The 21,472-nt window shown below is 32.8% G+C and overlaps 1 protein-coding gene across 1 annotated transcript in view; it reads right to left on the bottom strand.

The window, feature by feature from the left end:
• Positions 1-21,472, bottom strand: part of LOC145680243 (prolyl 4-hydroxylase subunit alpha-1-like) — a 56,164-nt gene that overhangs the window by 20,382 nt on the left and 14,310 nt on the right. The window contains exon 6 of the mRNA XM_081750572.1: positions 18,933-19,157. Within this exon, the coding sequence (XP_081606698.1) occupies positions 18,933-19,157 (225 nt within the window). The remainder of the gene's footprint in view (positions 1-18,932; positions 19,158-21,472) is intronic.

Raw genomic sequence — 21,472 nt, 5'->3', positions numbered from 1 at the left:
GAATTTTTAGGTACAATAAATTAAATTAGATTGATAGTACAAGCTAGAAATATATTTTTTATATATTAAGAAAAAAAATAATTATAATTGATACTAATTACAGTTTTTTATTTTTTATTTTAGAAAAATGGAAGCAAAGCCGTCCACATCATTTGCCCCCTCCTCATCATCGAGTCAGACCCAATGGCTGAACAAAATGGATGAACTATTGGATGTGGCCGAGGGACGGAAAAGGAGAAAAGAGGGGGAAAATAAGTTAAAAAGAGAAAAATAAACGAAAATGTTACTTTCCGGTAGTAACAGTAACACGAAAACCAACGTTGGAAGAGGAAAAAGCGGAAAGAGTGAAACCGGCAGTACTAGAACCACCAATGGAACCTGCAGTAGCAGAACCACCGATGGAACCCGCAGTAGAACCAACGATGGACCCAGAAGTGCCAATAGCATTGGGGGTGGAGGGGAATGATGATTTACGGTTTTTAAATGACGGGGAGGATGAAGTGTTAATAGAGGCATATGAAAAATATATGACTTGAAAATCAAAAAACTTAAAGAGAAACTGCGGGAAAACATTTCAAAATATTTGAAATAAAAAAAATGTAAATAAAACTGGAAATAAATGTGTATTTTGGGTAAAATGGGAAAATTTGAGTTTTCTTTCCTCTGAATTTTTAAACCTACCTAACAAAGGTTATAAATGTCTAAGTTTTTCTTTCCTGGTTATATTGAACTTATATTGCAATATATTGTCTAATGATCCATATAAATATCTTATTAACAGCAACGTTTTAAAAAAACGCTTTTGAATGTTCATGGTTTTTCAGCACGAGGCACTATTTAGTTAACACCCACCAATAAAAAGTTTTTTTTTTAATTTTGATGCAATGTCTGTCATAACTAATTTGGTTTATCTCTAGGTTTTAAACTACACTTGAGTTTTGATGATATCTACTTTGTTTTCTTCTTATTTTTTGACCAATATACATAGTTGTAGGGTGAAACAAACTCATTGAGATAATTGCTTGTTCGCATAGATAAGAATTAAAACAAGGTTGACGTTTACTATTTAGTCTGTTCTTAAAAATGACCGAACCTAAGAATTTTTAGAAATTTTATACAGACAAGTTAAAAGAATTTGAAAACTTTTTTCTGTTAATAGTAAAATTTACTTGGTAGCAGGGAACACGCATTGAGTGCCTTAAATAATTAATTAGGCATTTTTTGGCCCAAGCTATTTTATATGAAATCTTGTGTAAAAAACACAAAATTATTTAGCTATTTAAGGTAAAATACCAAACTCTAACCTCTATATTAATTCAGATACCGTATGGATTAAAAAAATGAAACGGAAATTCCCTACAGTTAGGCTATAATGAATTAATGTATAGCTTTTATAAAAGCTCTTTAAAATTTATAGAAAGCAACCCTGAAAAAACACAGGCACCCAAGACAAAATCCAAATCTTAATGATTGTTATAAAAATGTAATTCCAACCATCAGAGGTGCCCAGACACAATTGCCAAAGAAAACTTCAGTTCACTTGAAATACTTATTGTTGCCACAGCAGTTTTTAAACTCTCAATATTTGAATTAAACTTTTAATATTTGTGAAAATTAAATAGAATAATATTTTAGCATTAATGTCGCGCATTTGTTTGATATGCTATCAGTGTTGCGCGTTTAGACGAAAATTTATTTTTATTATAGCAAGCATTTACGAAAATAATTTTAAAATGGGATTACCGTGTAACATATCCTGGTTACACTTTTTTACAATTGCATTTACGCGAAAGCGAAATAAAATTACTGTGTGCACCTAACGCGAACGCAAAATAAAAAATACTGTGTTCACCTAGCACAAGCTGTTTGTACTTTTAAAATTGCACGTACGTTAATACGAATATTTAACCCAAGGTGGCCACCAACTTACATTTGAGAACGCGTTATAATATATTTTTAGTATTAATATTGCGCGCTGGGAATTATTTATATATTTATTGATTATTACTTTTCGCGGACAAATTAGTTGCCTAACAAAAATTAAATTGCCTATATACTATAATATTTATTTGAAAAGTTTGTTATTAAGCTAACCTAAGATGCCAATAGTCGCTAACGCGCCTTTACTTGAAAAACACATGGTTCCTTAATAAACTAATCTAAGCTGGGTATACTTGCTAACGACCCCTTTACTAACCTATCGTAACGTGACCATCGCTAACGCGCCTTTATTTTAACGCAGCATTATTTACTTTTGAGAATAATGTATAAATTAATTATTATTATTATTATTATTTTGTTTTAACTTGTTGTTACGCGTTTGCTGATACTGAATAATTGCTTGGTTGCTTGGGAACAACTTAAATGCACACCGGCTTTGCCCTGCCCTGCCCACTTGTTTGCGCGTTGGCTTTACCCTGCCCTGCGTACATGTTGGCGCGTATGCTTTTTTATAAAGACCGAGATTAACTGCTATGTATATACTCTAATGTTATTTGTGGAAACAATTTAAATGCACACCAGCTTTGCCCCGCCCTGGCTACATGTTGGCGCGTATGTTTTTATATAGATTGACACATGTATATACCCTGATCTTATTTGTGGAAACAACTTAAATGTATACTGGCTTTGCACTGCCCTGTCCTCTTATTTGCGCGTTGGCTTTGCCCTGCCCTGCACACTTGCTGCTGAGTATGCTTTTTTATACAGATTAAGCGCAACTGCTATGTATATACTCTAATTTTATTTGTGGAAATAACTTAAATGTATATTGTCTTTGCACTGCCCTGCCCACTTGTTTGCGCGTATGGATTTTATAGACCGAACCCTAAATTTAATTTGCACATGGACACCAACTGGTAAAAATTTGCCACGCCTTGAAAACTATTTATTATTGTACGCATGCTTCCGTATAAATGGAAGCACGTTTTTTCACATGGACACCGACTGCTACGCCTTAAAATTAATAAATGTACGCATGCTTCCGTATAAATGGAAGCACGTTTTTCCACATGGACACTATCTGCTAAACATTTGTTATGAATTTAGATTTTACTCACTGCTACATTTTAAGCACCTACATTAACAAATACGAAATATAATTTGATTTTTAAAATAAAAAGAACAACAACACCAACTTGCATGTATTTATCGGCTGATGGCGGAAATACCTTTAAATAGTGTAACCTAGCATCATTTGATTAACGCACATAGCGACGTTTATATTTTAATAATAAATTAAGCATTGATAAAAAATAAATACATAAAATAAACTTATGTAGAAAAAAAGGTTTACCTTTTAAAGAAACTTTAATTCATTCACGACGTGGACTCATTATAAAGCACGTGCACTGAGACAAGATAATAAGAACTTACGATTACACCCACTAGGAGGCACCAGTAATGAGGCGTTGCGATACCGTATGTAACTTTTGCAAATTGTAAGTGACTTTAATAATTGAAATAACTTATTAATAATTGTGTTTTTACTAAGAAATGGTAATTTTTAGTGCTATAGTTTAATTACAAGTGCAGAAAAAGTATATGTTTTGCCTAGTTTGTAAAATAAAAAATAAAGTGAATATTGCGTTAACGCAAACCAAAATGGAAAGTGCAATACTGCATTGTGAATAGTTATTGCCTTTAAAATTGCGAATGGACCCTTTCAGTTAACTTTATAGATTATTACAATACTTATTTTATACAGAAAATAAAAGACCATGGCTGTTATTATGGACCATTTGCCTTTGAGTCTACCATTTTATGGAATGATGCCCCCTAATAATTTTTGTATATTGTATTGCAATCCTTATAATATTTATTGAAACAGTATGTAAGACACAATGTGTTAGTAACAAACAAGATAGGGGCAAACTAAGCATAGTCAAAGGGGCAAACTAAGAATAGTTAAGGGGTAGTTACGGGATACTAAAGATGTTTAGGGACTATTTAGGGCATAATCAAAGGGTAATTAAAGTATACTAAAGATAGTCAAGGGCTAGTTACGGGATACTAAAGATGTTTAGGGACTATTTAGGGGATAATCCAAGGGTAATTAGAGTATACTAAAGATAGTCAGGGGGTAGTTACGAGATACTAAAGATGGTCAGGGACTATTTAGTGGATAATTAAAGGGTAATTAGGGCAAACTAAGGATTTTCAAGGACTATTTAGTGGATAATTAAAGGGTAATTAGGGGATACTAAAGGTAGTCAAGGGGTAGTTACGGGATACTAACAATGGTCAAGGACTATTTAGGGGATAATCAAAGGGTAATTAGGTAATACTAAAGATAGTCAAGGGGGTATACTAAGAATAGTCAAGGACTATTTAGAGAATATTGAAAGGATATTCGGGGAATATTCAGGGGATATTCAAAGGATATTCAAGGGATATTGAAGGAATATTCAGAGGATATTGAAGGAATATTTAGGGGATATTCAGGGAATATTAAGGGGAAATTTAAGGGGGAAGCTTAATTACAGAGTGCAGAATGAGGGCATTTTCTTTTGCTATATTTAGTTTCAGAATAAATATTGCGGTGGGGCGCAGTAGAGAATGAGTGCCTTTTCTTTTGGTATATTTAGTTTGAGAATAAATATTGCTGTGGGGCGCAGTACAGAATAAGGACCTTTTCTTTTGGTATATTTAGTTTAAGTATAAATTTTGCGGTGGGCAGAATGGGTCTTAGGATATTTTAAAATTGGAATAAGGTCACATAGATGTGTACTGTTAATGGAATCGTGTATAGAATGTATCTTATGATATTTCAGAATTGGAATAAGGCCACATAGATGTATACTGTTAACGCAAATGCTATAAAATGGGTTTTAGGGTATTTTACAATTAGAATAAAATCACATAGATGTGTACTGTTAACGCAAATACGTATAGAATGGGCTTTAGGATATTTTAAAATTGCAATAAGGCTACATAGATGTGTACTGTTAACGCAAATACGTATAGAATGGGCTTTAGGATATTTTAAAATTGGAATAAGGCTATATAGATGTGTACTGTTAATGGAAACGTGTATAGAATGGGAATTGAAAAAGAATGCGCAGAGACCTGTTGTTTTACGAAACCGTTTGCAGACGATTTAATACTATACTGATTGCTTTTGAATAAGGCCGCTAAGTGGCAATACTTAACATATGATTACGTGAAAACATGCGTAAAATTGTTGAATATAATGATATATAATATCATAATATTCCGTTTTAACATTATTTTATTGTACTCGTCCTTGACGTATTTTAAAATAAATATTACTAGTGCTAATAGTAGTACTAAATTAAAAATATAACATTTAGTGAAAAATATTATTACTGTTTACAGTGTGTGGACCCTGCAGTTGCAGAATAAACATTAGCGAGGTCATCTTTACCAAGAACAACTAAGAATCAGAAGGTGAGTGTATTTCATAATTATTAATATATTTATTGAAAACAGTTAGTAAACAAAACTTTTTAAAACCAATTTAATAAACATTTCTTTAGGTGAGCTTGTTTTTTTAACCAGTAATTAATAAACAAGTTTCTTTTATTGTTTTTTTTCAAAGCAAGTTATTGAATATTGTCTGTTTTGCTAGATTTTTGTTTTAGATGGATTTCCTGTGTTCCACTGGTGAGTTCAATATGAATGATGAACTTTTCCTTCATAAAGTTTTGTGCGGTCTTCAGCACGTGGAAGGTAATATTAGAGTTACAAAGAATAGGACATTGAGCCAGTTAGTAATAGTAATATTGTAAACTTAAAAACTACATAGAATAAAGTTTTCGTAAACTGATACTGCACAAAGAGAATGAAAAAAATTGGTTGCTTAAAATTAGGTGGGCGTTTCCACTAAGATTGATCAATGACATTACAGCAATGTATATAAATACAGCGTTAAAATGAAACGATCTACTCAATACCTTAGTTTTGGGTATATATGTAAAAGACTTATTTGACAATTTTCTTTCTACGTACTGGTAAATCATATCCGATAACATGTGCCAATGCATAAATAATGAAATTAACATTCAGTGTTTAATAAAAACCTTTCAATTGTGGGAGCCCAAGAGAAGAACTTTGTTAGTGTGTGTTCTGTGTTCAGACAAATATAAGCAAAGTATTAACCGTGAATGTCTGGTCATACACAAGGGTCTTATGGTTAATTACTAATATGGACATCCAAGATCAGATTTTACTAGTTTCAGAAATCCCATGCAAAAACATTTACAACATTACAACAATTTTTAATATATATGAAAAAGCAATTGAAAATGAGGAATTTACTAATGAACTAATAAAAATATTCCTAGAAAAGGACTTTAAAAGGCATATGCTTGAAAATGTTGTATGTGTGTAATTAAAACATGAAATAATGTGAAACTGTTATCAATGCATCACAAAAAATCTAATGTGCAATGCTGTGAACTATTATTAAACATATTTTTTGAGTATGTATACGTTTCAAAGAAGTGACTTTTTATAGTGCTAATGATAACAAGTAATTCTGTGCAAATGTTAACAGTTTTTCTTAAAATAAAATATGATGGAAAAACTATAAATAAATCAGAAGACAAAATTGTATTCTTCCAACTATTTTGCATGAAATTAACTTTGTATAAGAAATATATAAAAGATAGTAATCATTGTCATGTGTTACATAAAGTATGTATCATTAAATAGTGTAATTATACTAAGCAGTAAGCGTTAATAGATATACTTGTTTATATTTATTATTATTATTTTTGACATCCCAAAAATAGTGTTCCACGGTGTTGTTTACCCAGTTTTAGTACTACATCAATTGTATAATTATTACTAATATTATAATTTCGTGATGAATACCTTTGAGTTTAATTCTTAAATAAAAACTAAATCTTTAAATATTGCTGTGTTTATGCTTTTAATAGTAGTAGTAGTCACCATGTACATATTTAAACTTGTATATGATATTTATGAACTAATGTCTTAGAAAAAACATACTTATATAAATCTTATAATTTAACAAATACTTTCGCTAAAACTTTCATCATATAATTCAATTGTTTGTTATACTTATACTTTTTTACAACTATATGTTTTTATTCTTTTACCTTATAAAATGTTTTTTTTCTTTTGTGTCTCACTCCTTTGCATGTACTAAATTATAAAATGTTTTTTTCATTTGTGTCTCACTCCTTCGCATGTACTAAATTATAAAAAATGTTCAAAATTAATTTTCCCCCTGATTTTGTATACATATTCTAGTTTTCACTCTTCCAAAACTTTATTGGTTAGCTTACCCATGTAGGACCCATTTACAATCTTAAACTTATCATTTTATTTGTGCACAAACATTATGCTGTACGTGTCACATTACAAAACATTTTTAGATCATAAATCCAAAGCATTGCCCATGACGTGGTAAACACGGTCTGTTTTCATTTTTAATGTCTTTGTATATAACAATTAGGTGTTCGTTAGCAGTATGTGGTATTGATTAATCATCATATTACGCCAATATGTAAAAACGTTTCCAAATTATTAATAATTTTTGTTTGCGGCAAGTCTGTTCGCTGCTTCCATTTTCCATATAATGAGTTAAGGAATATCTTGAAGATATACCTCAGTTCCGGGTTCTTCCTAATATTGCTAAGATTCAATTAAATGTTTTCATTGGGTAAGATACTTGTTAATATATATATATATATATTTTTCCTCATCTCCTTTACTTGCACATAAAATCCAAATATTTCATTTAAAGGATTCCTCTCACACTCGTTTTATTTTAATTATATATATAATGTATAGCCTTATGCACTGCGAAACGCTCAATAATAAAATAGTTTCAACCTTTAAATGTATGAACATTTTCCTATACATTGTATCCTTTACCTTGTCTTGAAAAGTTCAATAATATATGGATTAATGTTTTATAAGTTCAATATTTATATATTAGGTAATTTATTATAAAATGTCTACTTTCACACTTAAAACAAAATCTTCAATAAAAACCAATGTACGTAGAAAATTAAATATGTTAATGCGCAATTTTCTGCGCACGTTTGTGATTATAAATCAGGTCATGGCTCATACTGATATAAAGCGGATTCTACCGTGATAAGATGTACAGTCAAAGGCCGTCTGTTTCCGCTACTGCGAAACGAAAAAGAAATACATCACTACATATAAAACCATTTTCAACTTCTCATAATAAAAAACAAAAAGGTGAAATTCAAATTAATCGTTTATTATCCAAAAGTAATACTGTAGACTCTAAATATATTTCACCACGTGAAAAACAGTTTAAACTTGAAAAACAAAAGAAAATTATACTTGTTAATCCAAATGATCCTGATATTCCTGAAGAAGATGATACATGTCGCATAATATTTCCAACACAAGAGCCAATACCCAAACAAGTGTATAGAAGAAGTTTCAGAGATTCAAATGAAATACCATTTGAAGAGAAAGTAACAAGTGAAAATACAATTTTTAATGCTAATCTTATATTCAACGAAGTAAAGTGTAATTGTACTCCTAATAACGTAAGTGAAATTTGTGTAAAACAATTACTAGAAAATTATAAACTTTCTGAACTTTTACTTTGTGAAGGTTGTGCGAATCGTAGTGAAAATAAAACTGTACATAAATGTTTAACTGAAACCGATGAGGAATTAAATACTGTTGTGTGGAATTTCCTAATTAAAAATCAACACGTGATCAAATATTAAAACAATATTTGAAAATTCATGTAAAATATATCAATACCAACATTATTCCAAATCTTATAAACAAATTTAACTATACATATCAGGAAATTACATTTAATGATTATCATATTTTTGATTTAAGAGAAACATATGTTGAAAAGGATAAAAATGTGTTTCAAAAATCGTTATTGTAAACCGGTGTATTTTCCTAAATAAATACGACAAATGTGAATATCATTGTTCTTCTTTTTCTATAAAAGAACACTGTGTGTTAATGTGTATTGCCCGTTGGAAACCACATCGAGAACTTTTATGTTACGGATGTTTTCAAAACAGAAGCAAAATAGAAAAACAAGATTGTATTACTTCGGACTATAATATGTTATGTTATAATGCATGGCGTACAATGGTAAGCGCACAAGCTTTTGATGATTTATATGAAGAATTTGCAGCAGTGCATTGCGATACTGAAATTGATTATTGGGAATTTACATGGACATTATATAACATTGTATTAAACAAAGACAACATTCAATTAATTACCAAATTATTTTTACAAAAAGATTTACTATATAATCCGGATTTTAAAAAGTTGTAATGGAAACTCTTCTGTTAATCAATTACATAATAATAGTAAAACAATGTGTATAAATTAGTAGAAAACTGTTCAATATGTAATTGTACACATACTAATATAAATCTTGAATATATTGAACATTATATCAAAGAATGTTAACATTATTAAAAATACAAATGTATCTGTGTGTATATCTTATTGCGAATAAAATTTTATCAGTGTATATTACTTGTTTTCATTTTTTATTATTATTATTTCCTTAAATGTATTTTTCTTTTGTGTAAATGCGTTTTACATTATATTTAAAGTATTCTGTGAAAATTAATTCATGCCACTAAAAACTTTAACATGTGCATATAACAAACAAAATTTACGTCATAAAATTTACTTGTGCATTTTATAATGCATGCATGTGAAAAAAATTTTTAGTTTGCGTTTTTGCATTTTGTTTTTAAACTTGTATTTTTATTTTCATTTTGTTTTAAACTTGTTTTTTCGAATTTTTTATACCATACGTATATGAAAAAGTTTCTACAGTTTTCATATTGCATTTCTAATTAACGTATAACTTTTTATAATTTACAATTTGTGTATTTGAAAAATAAGTTTCTTTGAATTAAAGCTCATTGGAAATACCAATTCTTATACCCAATAATAGTATATTACTTATTTTTATTATTCAGGAAAAGTTTTTTAATAATAAATAAAAATCAAAAATAAAATTTTGGCTAAATATTTATTTCACTATCAGAAAAATATATACAAGCAAAATAATAATAATACAAAAAATAATATATGTACAAAAAATATATACAAAAATCAAGCATTAAATGTTACATTTCTGTCTTTCTCCAAAAGTATGTTTGGTAAATCCTCAATATATTTCGGATTTTGTAATAATTCATTATAATGTTTGTTAAACAAATGTTCATTTACATACATATTAGCATGTGAAATCAAATAAATAAGATAAACATCATTTCTTACATTTTCACTTGACATAATAAGCCAAGGTTCTGCCTCCAATGATAGCTGGTTTGCCATCAAACAATGATGTGCAAGCTGATTGTAATAATAAAGTTGCAGCCTTCACACAATAATACACTTTCAGGTTCCCAATTTAAAATACTTTCATGAACACAGTTTTTGTCCACAATATCAAAACCGCACTCACACTTTTCTTTTCGTCGCACTGATAAATCCACTGGTTCCTTTTGTGGTGATGGTGTAACACTTGCATCTGGTGTGTCAGGTTTAAAATCGTCCAACTCCTGAAATAAACGAAGAATTTCCTCTTCCTCCACATCACTAAATAAGTCTGGCGATGGGGGCCTTACTTCTTCTTCCTCCTTTACATATGACAGTGGTGTTTTTTCTTCTTCCTCGTTTTCAATAAATAAATCTGGCGATGGGGGTCCTGCTTCCTCCTCATCCACATATATTGATGGAAACCTTGCTTCTTCCTCCTCTTCAATAAATAAATCTGTCGATGGGGGTCTTGCTTCCTCTTCATCCTCCACAAATATCAATGGTGGTTGTGCTGGCGGTCTTGCTTTACCCTCCTCCACATATATCGATGGGAACCTTGCTTCTTCATCCTCCACATATATCGATGATGGTCTTGCTTCTTCTTCTTCTTCAGCATCTGGCGTTAAGGTCCATTTCGTTGCTGGTACTTTTAATGTTGTACTAAACAATGGTCCAGTATTTGATGCTCCCAATATTGAAGGTGATCCCACTGGAGATGTGGGAATTAAAACCGGTTCATCCCTAAGATCAATAATCTCCTCCTCAATAATTATATCTGGAGATTCCGGAGCGTCTATGGAAATTTCAGAAAAATAATCTGAAGACTTAAACTTCTTCTTTGCCGGTTCAATGTTAGAATGTAATGAATTACAATCCATCTCAAATCTGCCTCTCTACTTAATTTTTAATCGACTCTACAGCGTTGATGACTCTATGAACAACTCTTCAAAACCCAGTATAAAAGGAAACATTTTATCACCAACGTCATATCACATGATCATTATATTTTTCAAATATAATTTCAAAAACAACCCGTAATCATAAGCACATGATATGCGGAAAACATGTAAACAATATGTTATCATGTTGTAGTCAAACCACATGATATTTTAAACCGACCTATTAAAACAATATAATTTCCAAAACAACAAGTTTTCAAAGTTCAAAACATCTATAATGTTAAATTCAGTTTTATTTATCATCGGTAATCTCTTGCTTGTGTATTCAACGTTCTGCCAATCTTAATTAATAACAAGTTTCTTTAATCATATAAGTTCAATACCCTATCTATCTTATTTCGTAGTACGTTAACAGATTCTTTTATAATATCTTATCATAGCGTTCCCATCACGTGTTCACAATATGTAAAATCATGATTACTTATGGCAATGTCATATAATGCTTATTCATGTGTTGGTAAACATCCCATCACGTGTTCACAATATGCATAATCAAACGTGGTTAGTTATCAATCACGTGTTACTTAATCATACGGTTGTAGTCCCAAATTACTTATCACATAATGTTTAATCATATATCAAGGTTCAAAATTACTCATCATCACATGATGTTTAGTCATGTATCAATGTTCAAAATTACTCATCGTCACATGATGTTTCGTCGTTCAACAAGTTTATCTAATCGTACAAAGTTCAGTTCATCCGGATTTCCAAAGCGCGCGAAAACCTCAGTTCATGTCTTAAGTTCTTCGGTGATGGATGTGCAAGAACAAGACTCCGTCTTTAGTACAAGCACCAAGTATGGCTGAATAATGCAATAAAATAAAATAATTTCCTATTAAAGGGTTTTCCGAGTTCAATTCCTGTGTCCACATAAATATAATTTCATATTTTTTTAAATTCATTAAAAAGGAAAAGGGGGAGGGGGTCTTGCCATTGAGTATGGCTTGCCAAACGAACCATTAAAATATGCTCACATTCTGTTCGTGTGGGTACTGCACTGGGGTCAATCTTGGGTCCTGGGGGTCATTTCCAGGGGCCATGCAATACGGAGCATTCACTGTGACCTTCGTAGTGGTCATTCACCCTTTCTCATTTCCTAACATTATTTCGTCATCTATCATTGTGAAACACATCACGTGTTCTTTATCAATCAATTGACCTTTCCCCTTTCCTATCCCAATTTCATCACCCTATTGCATCACCTCCTTCTATACTCACTATCTGCCTTTATCCATAGTTAAACAGTAGATATGTGCTATCTCTTATCAAGGCGCGGCATCTCTTTGATGGATATCAGAATAAATCAATACTACTAACTTGGACATTAGAACCCGCCATATCACAAGCCAGTTGTACTGCTTTCTTAAACGTTCAACTGTCTTTAGAAAGTAACAAATTTCGGATTCTGTTGTTGGATAATACAAAAATTAATTGATTACATGAAGAAAGTTCTTGATGTTTGTAAATGCACAAACGGAAACTGTGTTCTGAAGCTCTGCTATAAATTGCACGACACTTTGATTGTCTTGTTTCATCGAATGAAATTTAAAATGATGTGTCCATTTGCAGAACTTGATGTCAAAGTTGGTCATGAACACATTATGTCGTTGATCTTGCTCCAAACTCAAAAAATTCGCCATAATATCTGTATTAGGAGTCGAATGCACCAATAGTAGTAACTCAAATTATACAAAAATCAAACTCTAAAGATATATATACACTTGAATTCTTCTATATCTTTATTCTTAATCTGAGCCCTTCTGAAACATAGCTATCTCTATCAATCGTACTCCACAAGTACACTAACCTTGTTACACATCAATCTATATTTTCATAATCACTAACATTATAATCTAACTTACTTTCATTGTATTCTAACTTTATTTGCACATGCTATATCTCTTAACTACATAATGGTCTATATCATATTTGCAAGCACTTAGCGCTGTGTTTACATATCCTACAACTATACAACATGGAGCCATGAATGCCCGGCGGGGTCGATTGCCCCCACTAAATTCTCGAAGGGCCTTTGTTTCCTCGAAATACAAGTGAAAGCATGTTAGATTTATTTACTTAGCCAGTACAGAATTTTAAATTTATTGTTGTTAATATAGTTATGCAATGTGCACCAATAAAACATGTTTCATATAAAGCATTATGCCCATCAAGATGTTTATATTCGCTACTTCACTTGTGTTTCTATGTTTTGTCTCCCCCTCCCTAGTAAAGATCCTGCAGGTATCTCTACATTGGACATTAATTGAAAACAAAATGGAAACCCGTATCTAAAATATTGGTGATATTATCATAACGTTATCATAGATATAAGTCTAACCATATTCATAAGTTTCCGGCTTCCAACTAAAAAGATCATTTTCTCAAAATAAGTTTATTAGCAGATACGATCTTATGCCTTTGGAGGGCAGAATTCGAGAAAAATTGTGTAGTAATAAGGTGTGAGGGAATAGAAAAACGAGGAAAGAAAACAAGATATACCCAACTCATATTGCTTGAGATGAAATCAAAGAAACACGTACAAAAGATGAATGCTCCAACATTGATTCAACGTGTTCCGAAAATTTGCATCAATATTGATTCACCGTGTTCCGACGTTCCGACCATTTGTTGAAGCATATAATCAAGAACCTCATCATATTTTTAAGAAAAGCAGCACAATATTTTAGTATGGAAAGCGAGAAGATGGACAAGATGATCAAATGTCAAGTAGTGATAGTATTAAATACCACATACTCTTGTATCCCCCTGCATCATACCCCAACTCAAGCACTTAGCGCCCTGTCCCTGCACATAACTATTTTGAATCTCTCATATAATCGCAGTACAGATTTATATCCAGTAAGAGTGATTTCATTATACTAAGAAGAATTTATGAGTCTCACGCTGGCTAATTTCTTCATTCTTCTTCGCACTCATATTTTGAATATTTGGTAATCGGCTTGAGGTATGTTGCTCCCACTCCTGGTCAACTAGGTCCTGGTCAGCCTTGTTTTACATTTTTACCTAATATGATAATGGACCAGATAGTATCTCTAGGATGGGTTAAACAATGTACAAATGATATTCTTCTGACCAAGTTTACACCTTTTCTACAATAAATGTTGGAAGAAGACTTGTTATTCTCTGAAAATATAGTAAGAGTATGTACTACTCTTGAAATCATTACTATTTTAAATACCTCTTGAGAGAGGTTCTGCCTTTCTTCAATTTTACCACCTTTCTGAATTTTTAATACTTATTTCAAATTGGGACCGTATTTTTTTTGTGTGTGTGTGTGTGAGTGTGTGTGAGAACTGTTATGGTTCTGTTCAACCACGTTTTGGGAGTGAACCTCTTAAGGTCAAGGTCTTATTTTTTAATGGTTTATAGCATGGCTTTCGTTTCAATGTTGACTGTGGTCTTGTAGAGAGTAGCCCTTCTTACATCCCTCTTAAATTTGGAAGTTTTGTTCATAAGGTAAAACTTCTGATGCTATTTTTTTTCAATAACAGTTATCTGAAACTTAATTAAGTCCCACCTTGATCTTCCATCTGCTTTTTGACGTTTCAGCTTTTGGAATTGATTTTAAAGTTGATAGCACCAAGATTTGAACTCTTGATCCTCTCACACCTTAATATTTTTACTTTACCTTTGTCTCTTTTTTTTTTAAGTATACCCCACAATTTTAAACTTGATTCCACCAAGATTTGGACACTTTCATCCTCAGAAATTGCCCTTTTTATCGTATATTTTGCGTTCTTTTAAAGTATACTCCATTGATTTTAAACTCGATTGCACCAAGATTAGGACCTTTGATTCCTTCCACTTTAATTTCTTTTAAATCTCACGTTTAACCTTTCTTCCTCAACGGAAATTACTTATATGTAAACTTGGTAGTGCCGAAATTTGGATACTTGTTCGTCCTACTTTAATCTTTTTTTCTGATACGAATCTGGCGTTGAACTGTCATGCTTCCAGTCTCCCTCATCCATAATCGGCGCCTTGAAGTAAAATTATTTTAACATCCACAAATCTCGAATTAATACTGTTATGAAACGGAATGTATCACTTTCAATTTTTTTTCTTTAATTATTATACAGTGGTGAAATCAATGGTAATACTGTTCATACTAGATAATGAATGGGCTGTAATACCCAGTAATAAAATTACAACTTATTATTCAATGGAGTTTGCTATTGGCATGCACATTCACACGTTCAAAAGCTATGTAGGTGTCCCGATACGTTGGCAATACCGTATTACGTATGTGTAAATATTATACTATATCTTATAAGCTCCTGAAATCTGGTTCTGGGTAGCGTAGTCGCTAACACTCTGGCTTTCCGTGTGAGCGGTTCCGGGTTCGATTCCCGGTGGGAACACCCGGTCGAAGAAGTGTAAAAAGCTTCATCCCTCAAACGTGACGGGCTAGATGGCCATATGATGCCGAGAGCCCTGATATCTAAATCCTAACTTCTGGTTTCAATTGTTCGTCTTGTTTGTCCAGTGTGTGTTTGGTTATTTTCAAATTGGATCGAATAAATATCTAGGGTGTCTAATCTGTCTTGATCTTTCACGGAGCGAACAATTTCTTTGATCTTTAAAGGTGGCGTCGCTTCAATAAACGGCTTATTTTGTAAGAGGTACGAGTATTGCAAATGAAGAGTATGAATGCTAATTATTCTTTTCTTTTTTAGTTTGTATGAATTTTGCCTCTTGTTACGTTTTAGGCTTTTTTTTGTCTTCTTGAATGCTCCTTTATTTTAACCATTTTCTAGAAAAACATATTTCCAATTACGTATTTCTTCTTGAAGATTGTTTTTTTTTTTTTTTTTTTTTTTTTTTTTTTTTTAAGCAGATATTACTAATACCCTGTGCAACAATGATTGTAATAATATACTTTTCTGAGATAGATTTTGATGTGAATCTGCTCTTAAGTAACGATCAGTAAGAGTTGGTTTATTGTATACGCTGTAATTTAACTGTTGCAAACTTTCCTTCACAATTAATAAATCCAAAACTGATATTTTTCCTTCATTTTCGATCTCATTTGTTAATTTAATGTTGGGATATATGCTATCCAGGTGATTTTAAGAACTGTTAATGTGTCCCTTCCATGTTGCCAAACAACAAACTTATCAGCTGCATGTCGAAACCAAAATTTTGATTTTAGTTTGGCTGTTTCTTTTGTTTCTTTTTCCAACACTGTACAGAAGTTCACAATAACTTATGATAACGATGATTCCATAGCTGCACAATCTATATAGAGGGAAGTTTTGTGAATAAGTAGGTGTTGTAGCTATGGCAAGCGAGGAGCGCATGTGTGGATAAATAGCGGTGGTCAACACACATACTATAAACGCCATTTACGTTGTTTTTAAGACACCAGTTTGGTGCTTTATGTAGCTCCTAATTGTCTTAGAATTTTGGATACATTGGGAATCGAACCTGAGACTTCCAACACCATAGGCTATTTTTTGAGCCACTTTCTCCTTAGAAAATTACAGAAATATATAGTTGTAGACAAACTAGTTTTTAAAAATTATTTCATTGATGTATAGGAGAATGTGTTTGGAAAGATACAAAAAATCAGATCTATGGTCAAGGGATAAATAAAGCCATGATTATTCACTTATTATTATATGATCTATTATTAATAAGCTAACGCAATAATTTATTTTGATGTATTTATTCTTCGAACCTAAATAAACAAAAGCTTCCCACAAAACTGAATCTCTCTTCCCTATAGATATTTCAGTTAACGAATTTTCTTGTGTACATACAAATGTCTCACACAACAATAGTTGAGAAATTTCAGTTTTTAGTATTTTTCTTTGTATCTTCCGAGCAATTGAGCTATTGGAGTATAAGCTGAATTATTGAGCACTAGCCAGTAGGAAATCGATAGCCCACTACTAGTTATATGAAGTGCATTTATAGTTTGTTTTCCTTCATTACAAGTGTATATAAAAAGAATGGTAACACTTCTAATTTGTCCTTCATTAGGCCTATCGGTGTAAGGTTGCGATCATACGGTAGTACTAAAAGCTCCATACATTAACTGCTAGAGGTGAGTACTTCAGACTCCCATAGCCCCTTTTCCTAAAAATATTTTCAATGTTTGGTCTCCTTGGAATTAAGTCGACTATTAGCTTATCCTAACTTCTGGGTCTAAATGGATGTTCCACAGAAAAATAGAGGATTCACATTTATTCTACCAGGCAAGCAAGAAAGTTCGTGCGGTTTTTACACCTGCCGCTATTTTTCTTGGGGTAGTAATCATTTCTGCCGCCAGAGATACCTGTATGTGACAGTTTCTGAGAGCTGAGTCATTGGCACGTCGGCTAACGTAGATAACAGGACGCATTCGACAGTTCGAGATCAAGTACTCGCATTGAACATTGTATGTGTCAAACGCAGCAATCAGGGCTTGTTTACTGTATGAGTTCAAGTCGGACACAGTGTGGAAGACGCAAGAAAAATATGTACAGCGTTTGGAGAAGATATAATTAGTGAACGGACAGCTTAAAAGTGAATTCAGACCTTTTCGACCGGCGATGAGACACTTGAAAACGAACCTCGATCGGACAGACCAAAATCTCTCGATTTGGACCAGCTCAAGGCAGCAATTGAAGAGGATTCAAGTCTAACGTGTCAAGAACTCCTCAACGATTTGGGGTAAGCGATGAAACCATTTATGTGCACTTACATGAGCTTGGAAAATCGTGGAAACTGAGTAAGTGGGTCCCTCACGTGCTGACTGCTGCGAACCGTCTCCAACGACTGAGCATTTGTTCTTCCTTGCTGACTAGGAACAACAACTGTCCAATTTTTGACCGCATTTTGACGTGTGATGAAAAGTGGGTATTGTACGATAACAAAAAAGGCTCGTAAAATTGGCTATCGTCAAATGACTCCATGCCATTAAGTGCAAAATCTGCTCTCCATCAGCGGAAGGTGATGCTGTGTGTATGGTGGACTACTGCTGGGATTGTGCATTATGAGTTGGAAAATGGTAAAACCATAACCAAAGAGGTGTATTCAGTAAAATTGCAAAGAGTAGCCGAAAAGCTTGCAAAAAAAAAAAACTGCACTAGTGAATAGGAAGGGTGTTCTTGTCCACCAAGACAACGCTAGACTTCATACAGCAAAGATGACTCTGGAGGTGACTTCTTCTCTCGGCTGGGAACTTCTGCCACATGAAGCGTATTCACCAGACTACCATCTTTATTTGTCTATGGACAACCATATGTGCAATCGACAAGTCAAAACTCAAGAAGAAGTTGAAAACGCGGTGGCGCAGTTTTTTTAGTCCCAACACAAAGATTTCTTCAAAAATGGCATCTACAGGCTTGTAAAACGATGGGAGAAGGTTGTAGAAGCTGGTGGTGGATATTTTGCAGAATAAGCATAAGGTAAACGCATTTTTCGGAACTTTTATTTTTTGTACTGAAACCACACGAACTTTCTTGGTTAACTGGTATTTTCGCTGTTTCTATACTAAATCCGAATTCTTACACTAGACAGGAATGCTTCCTTAAGTGTAGTAAGTGGAATGTCATCTCTCTCTGAACTTTGGAACATATTCTTATCATACTGAACAAAATGAATTTGTTAATTCTTAATTTATGGAAGAAAATATAACGTAATAATTATGGTAATTTAGTCATCTAAACTCACGTCGAGATAGTCCCAGTGAGGTTCATAGAAACCTCCTATTCCATACTTAGCCACCTGAAGATGTTCAGCTGATTCCTTTTGTAAACCAGTTAAGTCTTCAACTCTTTGACTGATAGTGACCACATGAGGGTGATCCTTGTCCTCCAGCCATGCCATTTTTGTGACGCGATATTCGGATAGTTGTGAGTATCCTGTCTCGGGATCAACAACTTTTGCATCTTCAAGCTAGAAAGTAAGTGCATTATCATCACAAATGGTTTCTAAGTTCAAGTATTGTGTTTACAATCAGCTAAATATAAACTAAAATGAGTAAAAGATTACTTATATACAAGCTTCATATACATATATCTACGCTACTTTTCACGCAGCATACATTCATTTGAAAGCAGCATTAAGTTTTGTATTCCCACCTAAAGGACCTTTGTAGCTAGAACTTTGTAGCTAACTTTGTACTCAGATTCTAGTAGACTTCATTAAAAAATCGTTACATAACAATACGTTACTTACTTACTTTGTTTCATCGTAAAATATCCTCATAAATTAGTGCTTTGGATATTTTCGTACTTCTCTCCAAAAGCATGTATGAACTTCACAAAAAGTGATGAGTTAGTTATTTCACTTGTGATAGATACCAAATAAAATGTAGAATAGTTATGTCTTTTATATCTCGAACTTTTTCGACCGATTTTCAGCTGGTTATAGCGTCGAAAAGAAGCACTTTTATATCGTTTGTTCTATACTTTTTGCAGGCCTTCCAGCAGGATATTGAAAAAATATAGAACAGTTTGGTCTATAAAATAGGACAGTTTCGTTTATACAATAGAATATTATGGTCTGAAGCATAGAAACAAATACAAATGTATTGTAAGAAAAGGCCACATTTCCCCCAATGGGGAACAGGAAACAAAATTAAGATGAATACAGAATAAGAGTATATAATATAATCTTTTACTTCTTAAACTTCTAGCTCTGGAAATTATATATACACTTCTAACAACTGTTATACAACATAAATTTCAGGACATTTTCAGTTCATAAATAATTTCCGGGACATTTCCTGGATTTTCACCATTTTTCTGCTTTCTATGACTTTTCCAGAGCGTTTCCACGACACACTTATGTATAGCAATATTGGAAAGCGTTGAGATATATTGATGAATACCAACACACCACAATGCCTAGCCAATATTGCTGCATTACTGCTGAAAGAAAATGCTAACACAGCTTGCGTTATAAGAAACTGGAGCATGGCCAGGTTCCTCGTCTAAGCTTCATTGAGGAATAATAAGCAGATAGGAAACAAAGAAAAAAGAGCGGACATGGGAGGATAGGAAAAAGCAAATTTAAAAAATAATAGTGAGGATTAGTGACTATCCCACAGAAAAAGAAATGCTAAGACATATTTAGTATATTGCTAATATGTAGCTGTTTAAATCATTACTGGAACTGTCCTTGGCTTGTACTTGTAATAATTCAATCACTGGAAAACATAGGAAAACATGACAAGATTAAATCACTGAAAAAACATAGGAAAAAAGGACAAGATTAAAGTATAGGACAAATATACACAAATTTCCAAAATATAGGATAAATAGGAAAACAGGACAGCTGGGAGCCCTGTTTTTATCTTACCTCGCTGTCCGAATCAAACGTTGTCGGTGTTACTTACCAACACCCTATATATAAAAAAAATTGTCAAAAGTCTGAACGCTACTGGTTTGCAGAACTTTCAAAAAAGGAAAAGAAAAAGACATGAAAAGAAAAATTCAACTTGTTTGACTTGTTATGTAAAATAAACATCATTGCTCATATAAAGAAATTAAAGCATATAATCCTGTTTTAGTTCGAGACAAATTTATGCTTGCGTTCAATAAAATGCCGATTCTAAGCTTTGATAAGAGCTTTACAAATTCCAGACATTTGTTTGTCTGCCCAACTTACCCAACTTTTGCAAAGCTATGCGACTCCAGTAGCTTTGAAGATAATTCTCAAAACCTTCAGCATTCGTTAGTATCTGTCCTCTCAAGTTCATCTTAAAAGAGCTTAATGGGTAACAAATATGGTAACTGTGACAACTATTCCATTTGCTGGCGATGTTAGTGTCTTCTTTGTATTGTAGATTACTGTATAACTTGCAAGAATGTTTGGGATGGTAATCCCGTTGTAACTCAAGGTTGATACCCAAAATCCGCGTTTCTGGTGGAATCATGGTCTCACTTAAACATTGCGAAACACGTTTTGGGTCACTATTCCATCAATTCGAAATATATTATCAACGTGGTAGTTTGTAACGCGTTCCCAAACAGTGACGCTACTTTTCTGTGCCGTGCTGTCGGTGTTACACGGCCAGAATGAAAGCGATCTCAGGACGACCACACACAAGCTTATAACCCTGCTGTAGGTCCGGGCTGTATGATGTCCCACCAAAACTGCCTCAAGAGCGTGGTGGTCTTCTGGGCTGTATGCGGGCTTGTGTTGACGTGAAGAAAGATGACGTCCTCGGTGAGCAGTCCTGGCCTTTTCCTACTGATTTTTCCTCA

This window comes from Thermobia domestica, chromosome 1, assembly GCF_964235325.1.
Source record: "Thermobia domestica chromosome 1, izTheDome1.hap1.1, whole genome shotgun sequence".
NCBI classification, from domain to species: Eukaryota; Metazoa; Arthropoda; class Insecta; order Zygentoma; family Lepismatidae; genus Thermobia; species Thermobia domestica.
Note: the sequence above shows the minus strand (reverse complement) of the source record. Positions and strands in the feature narration are given on the sequence as shown.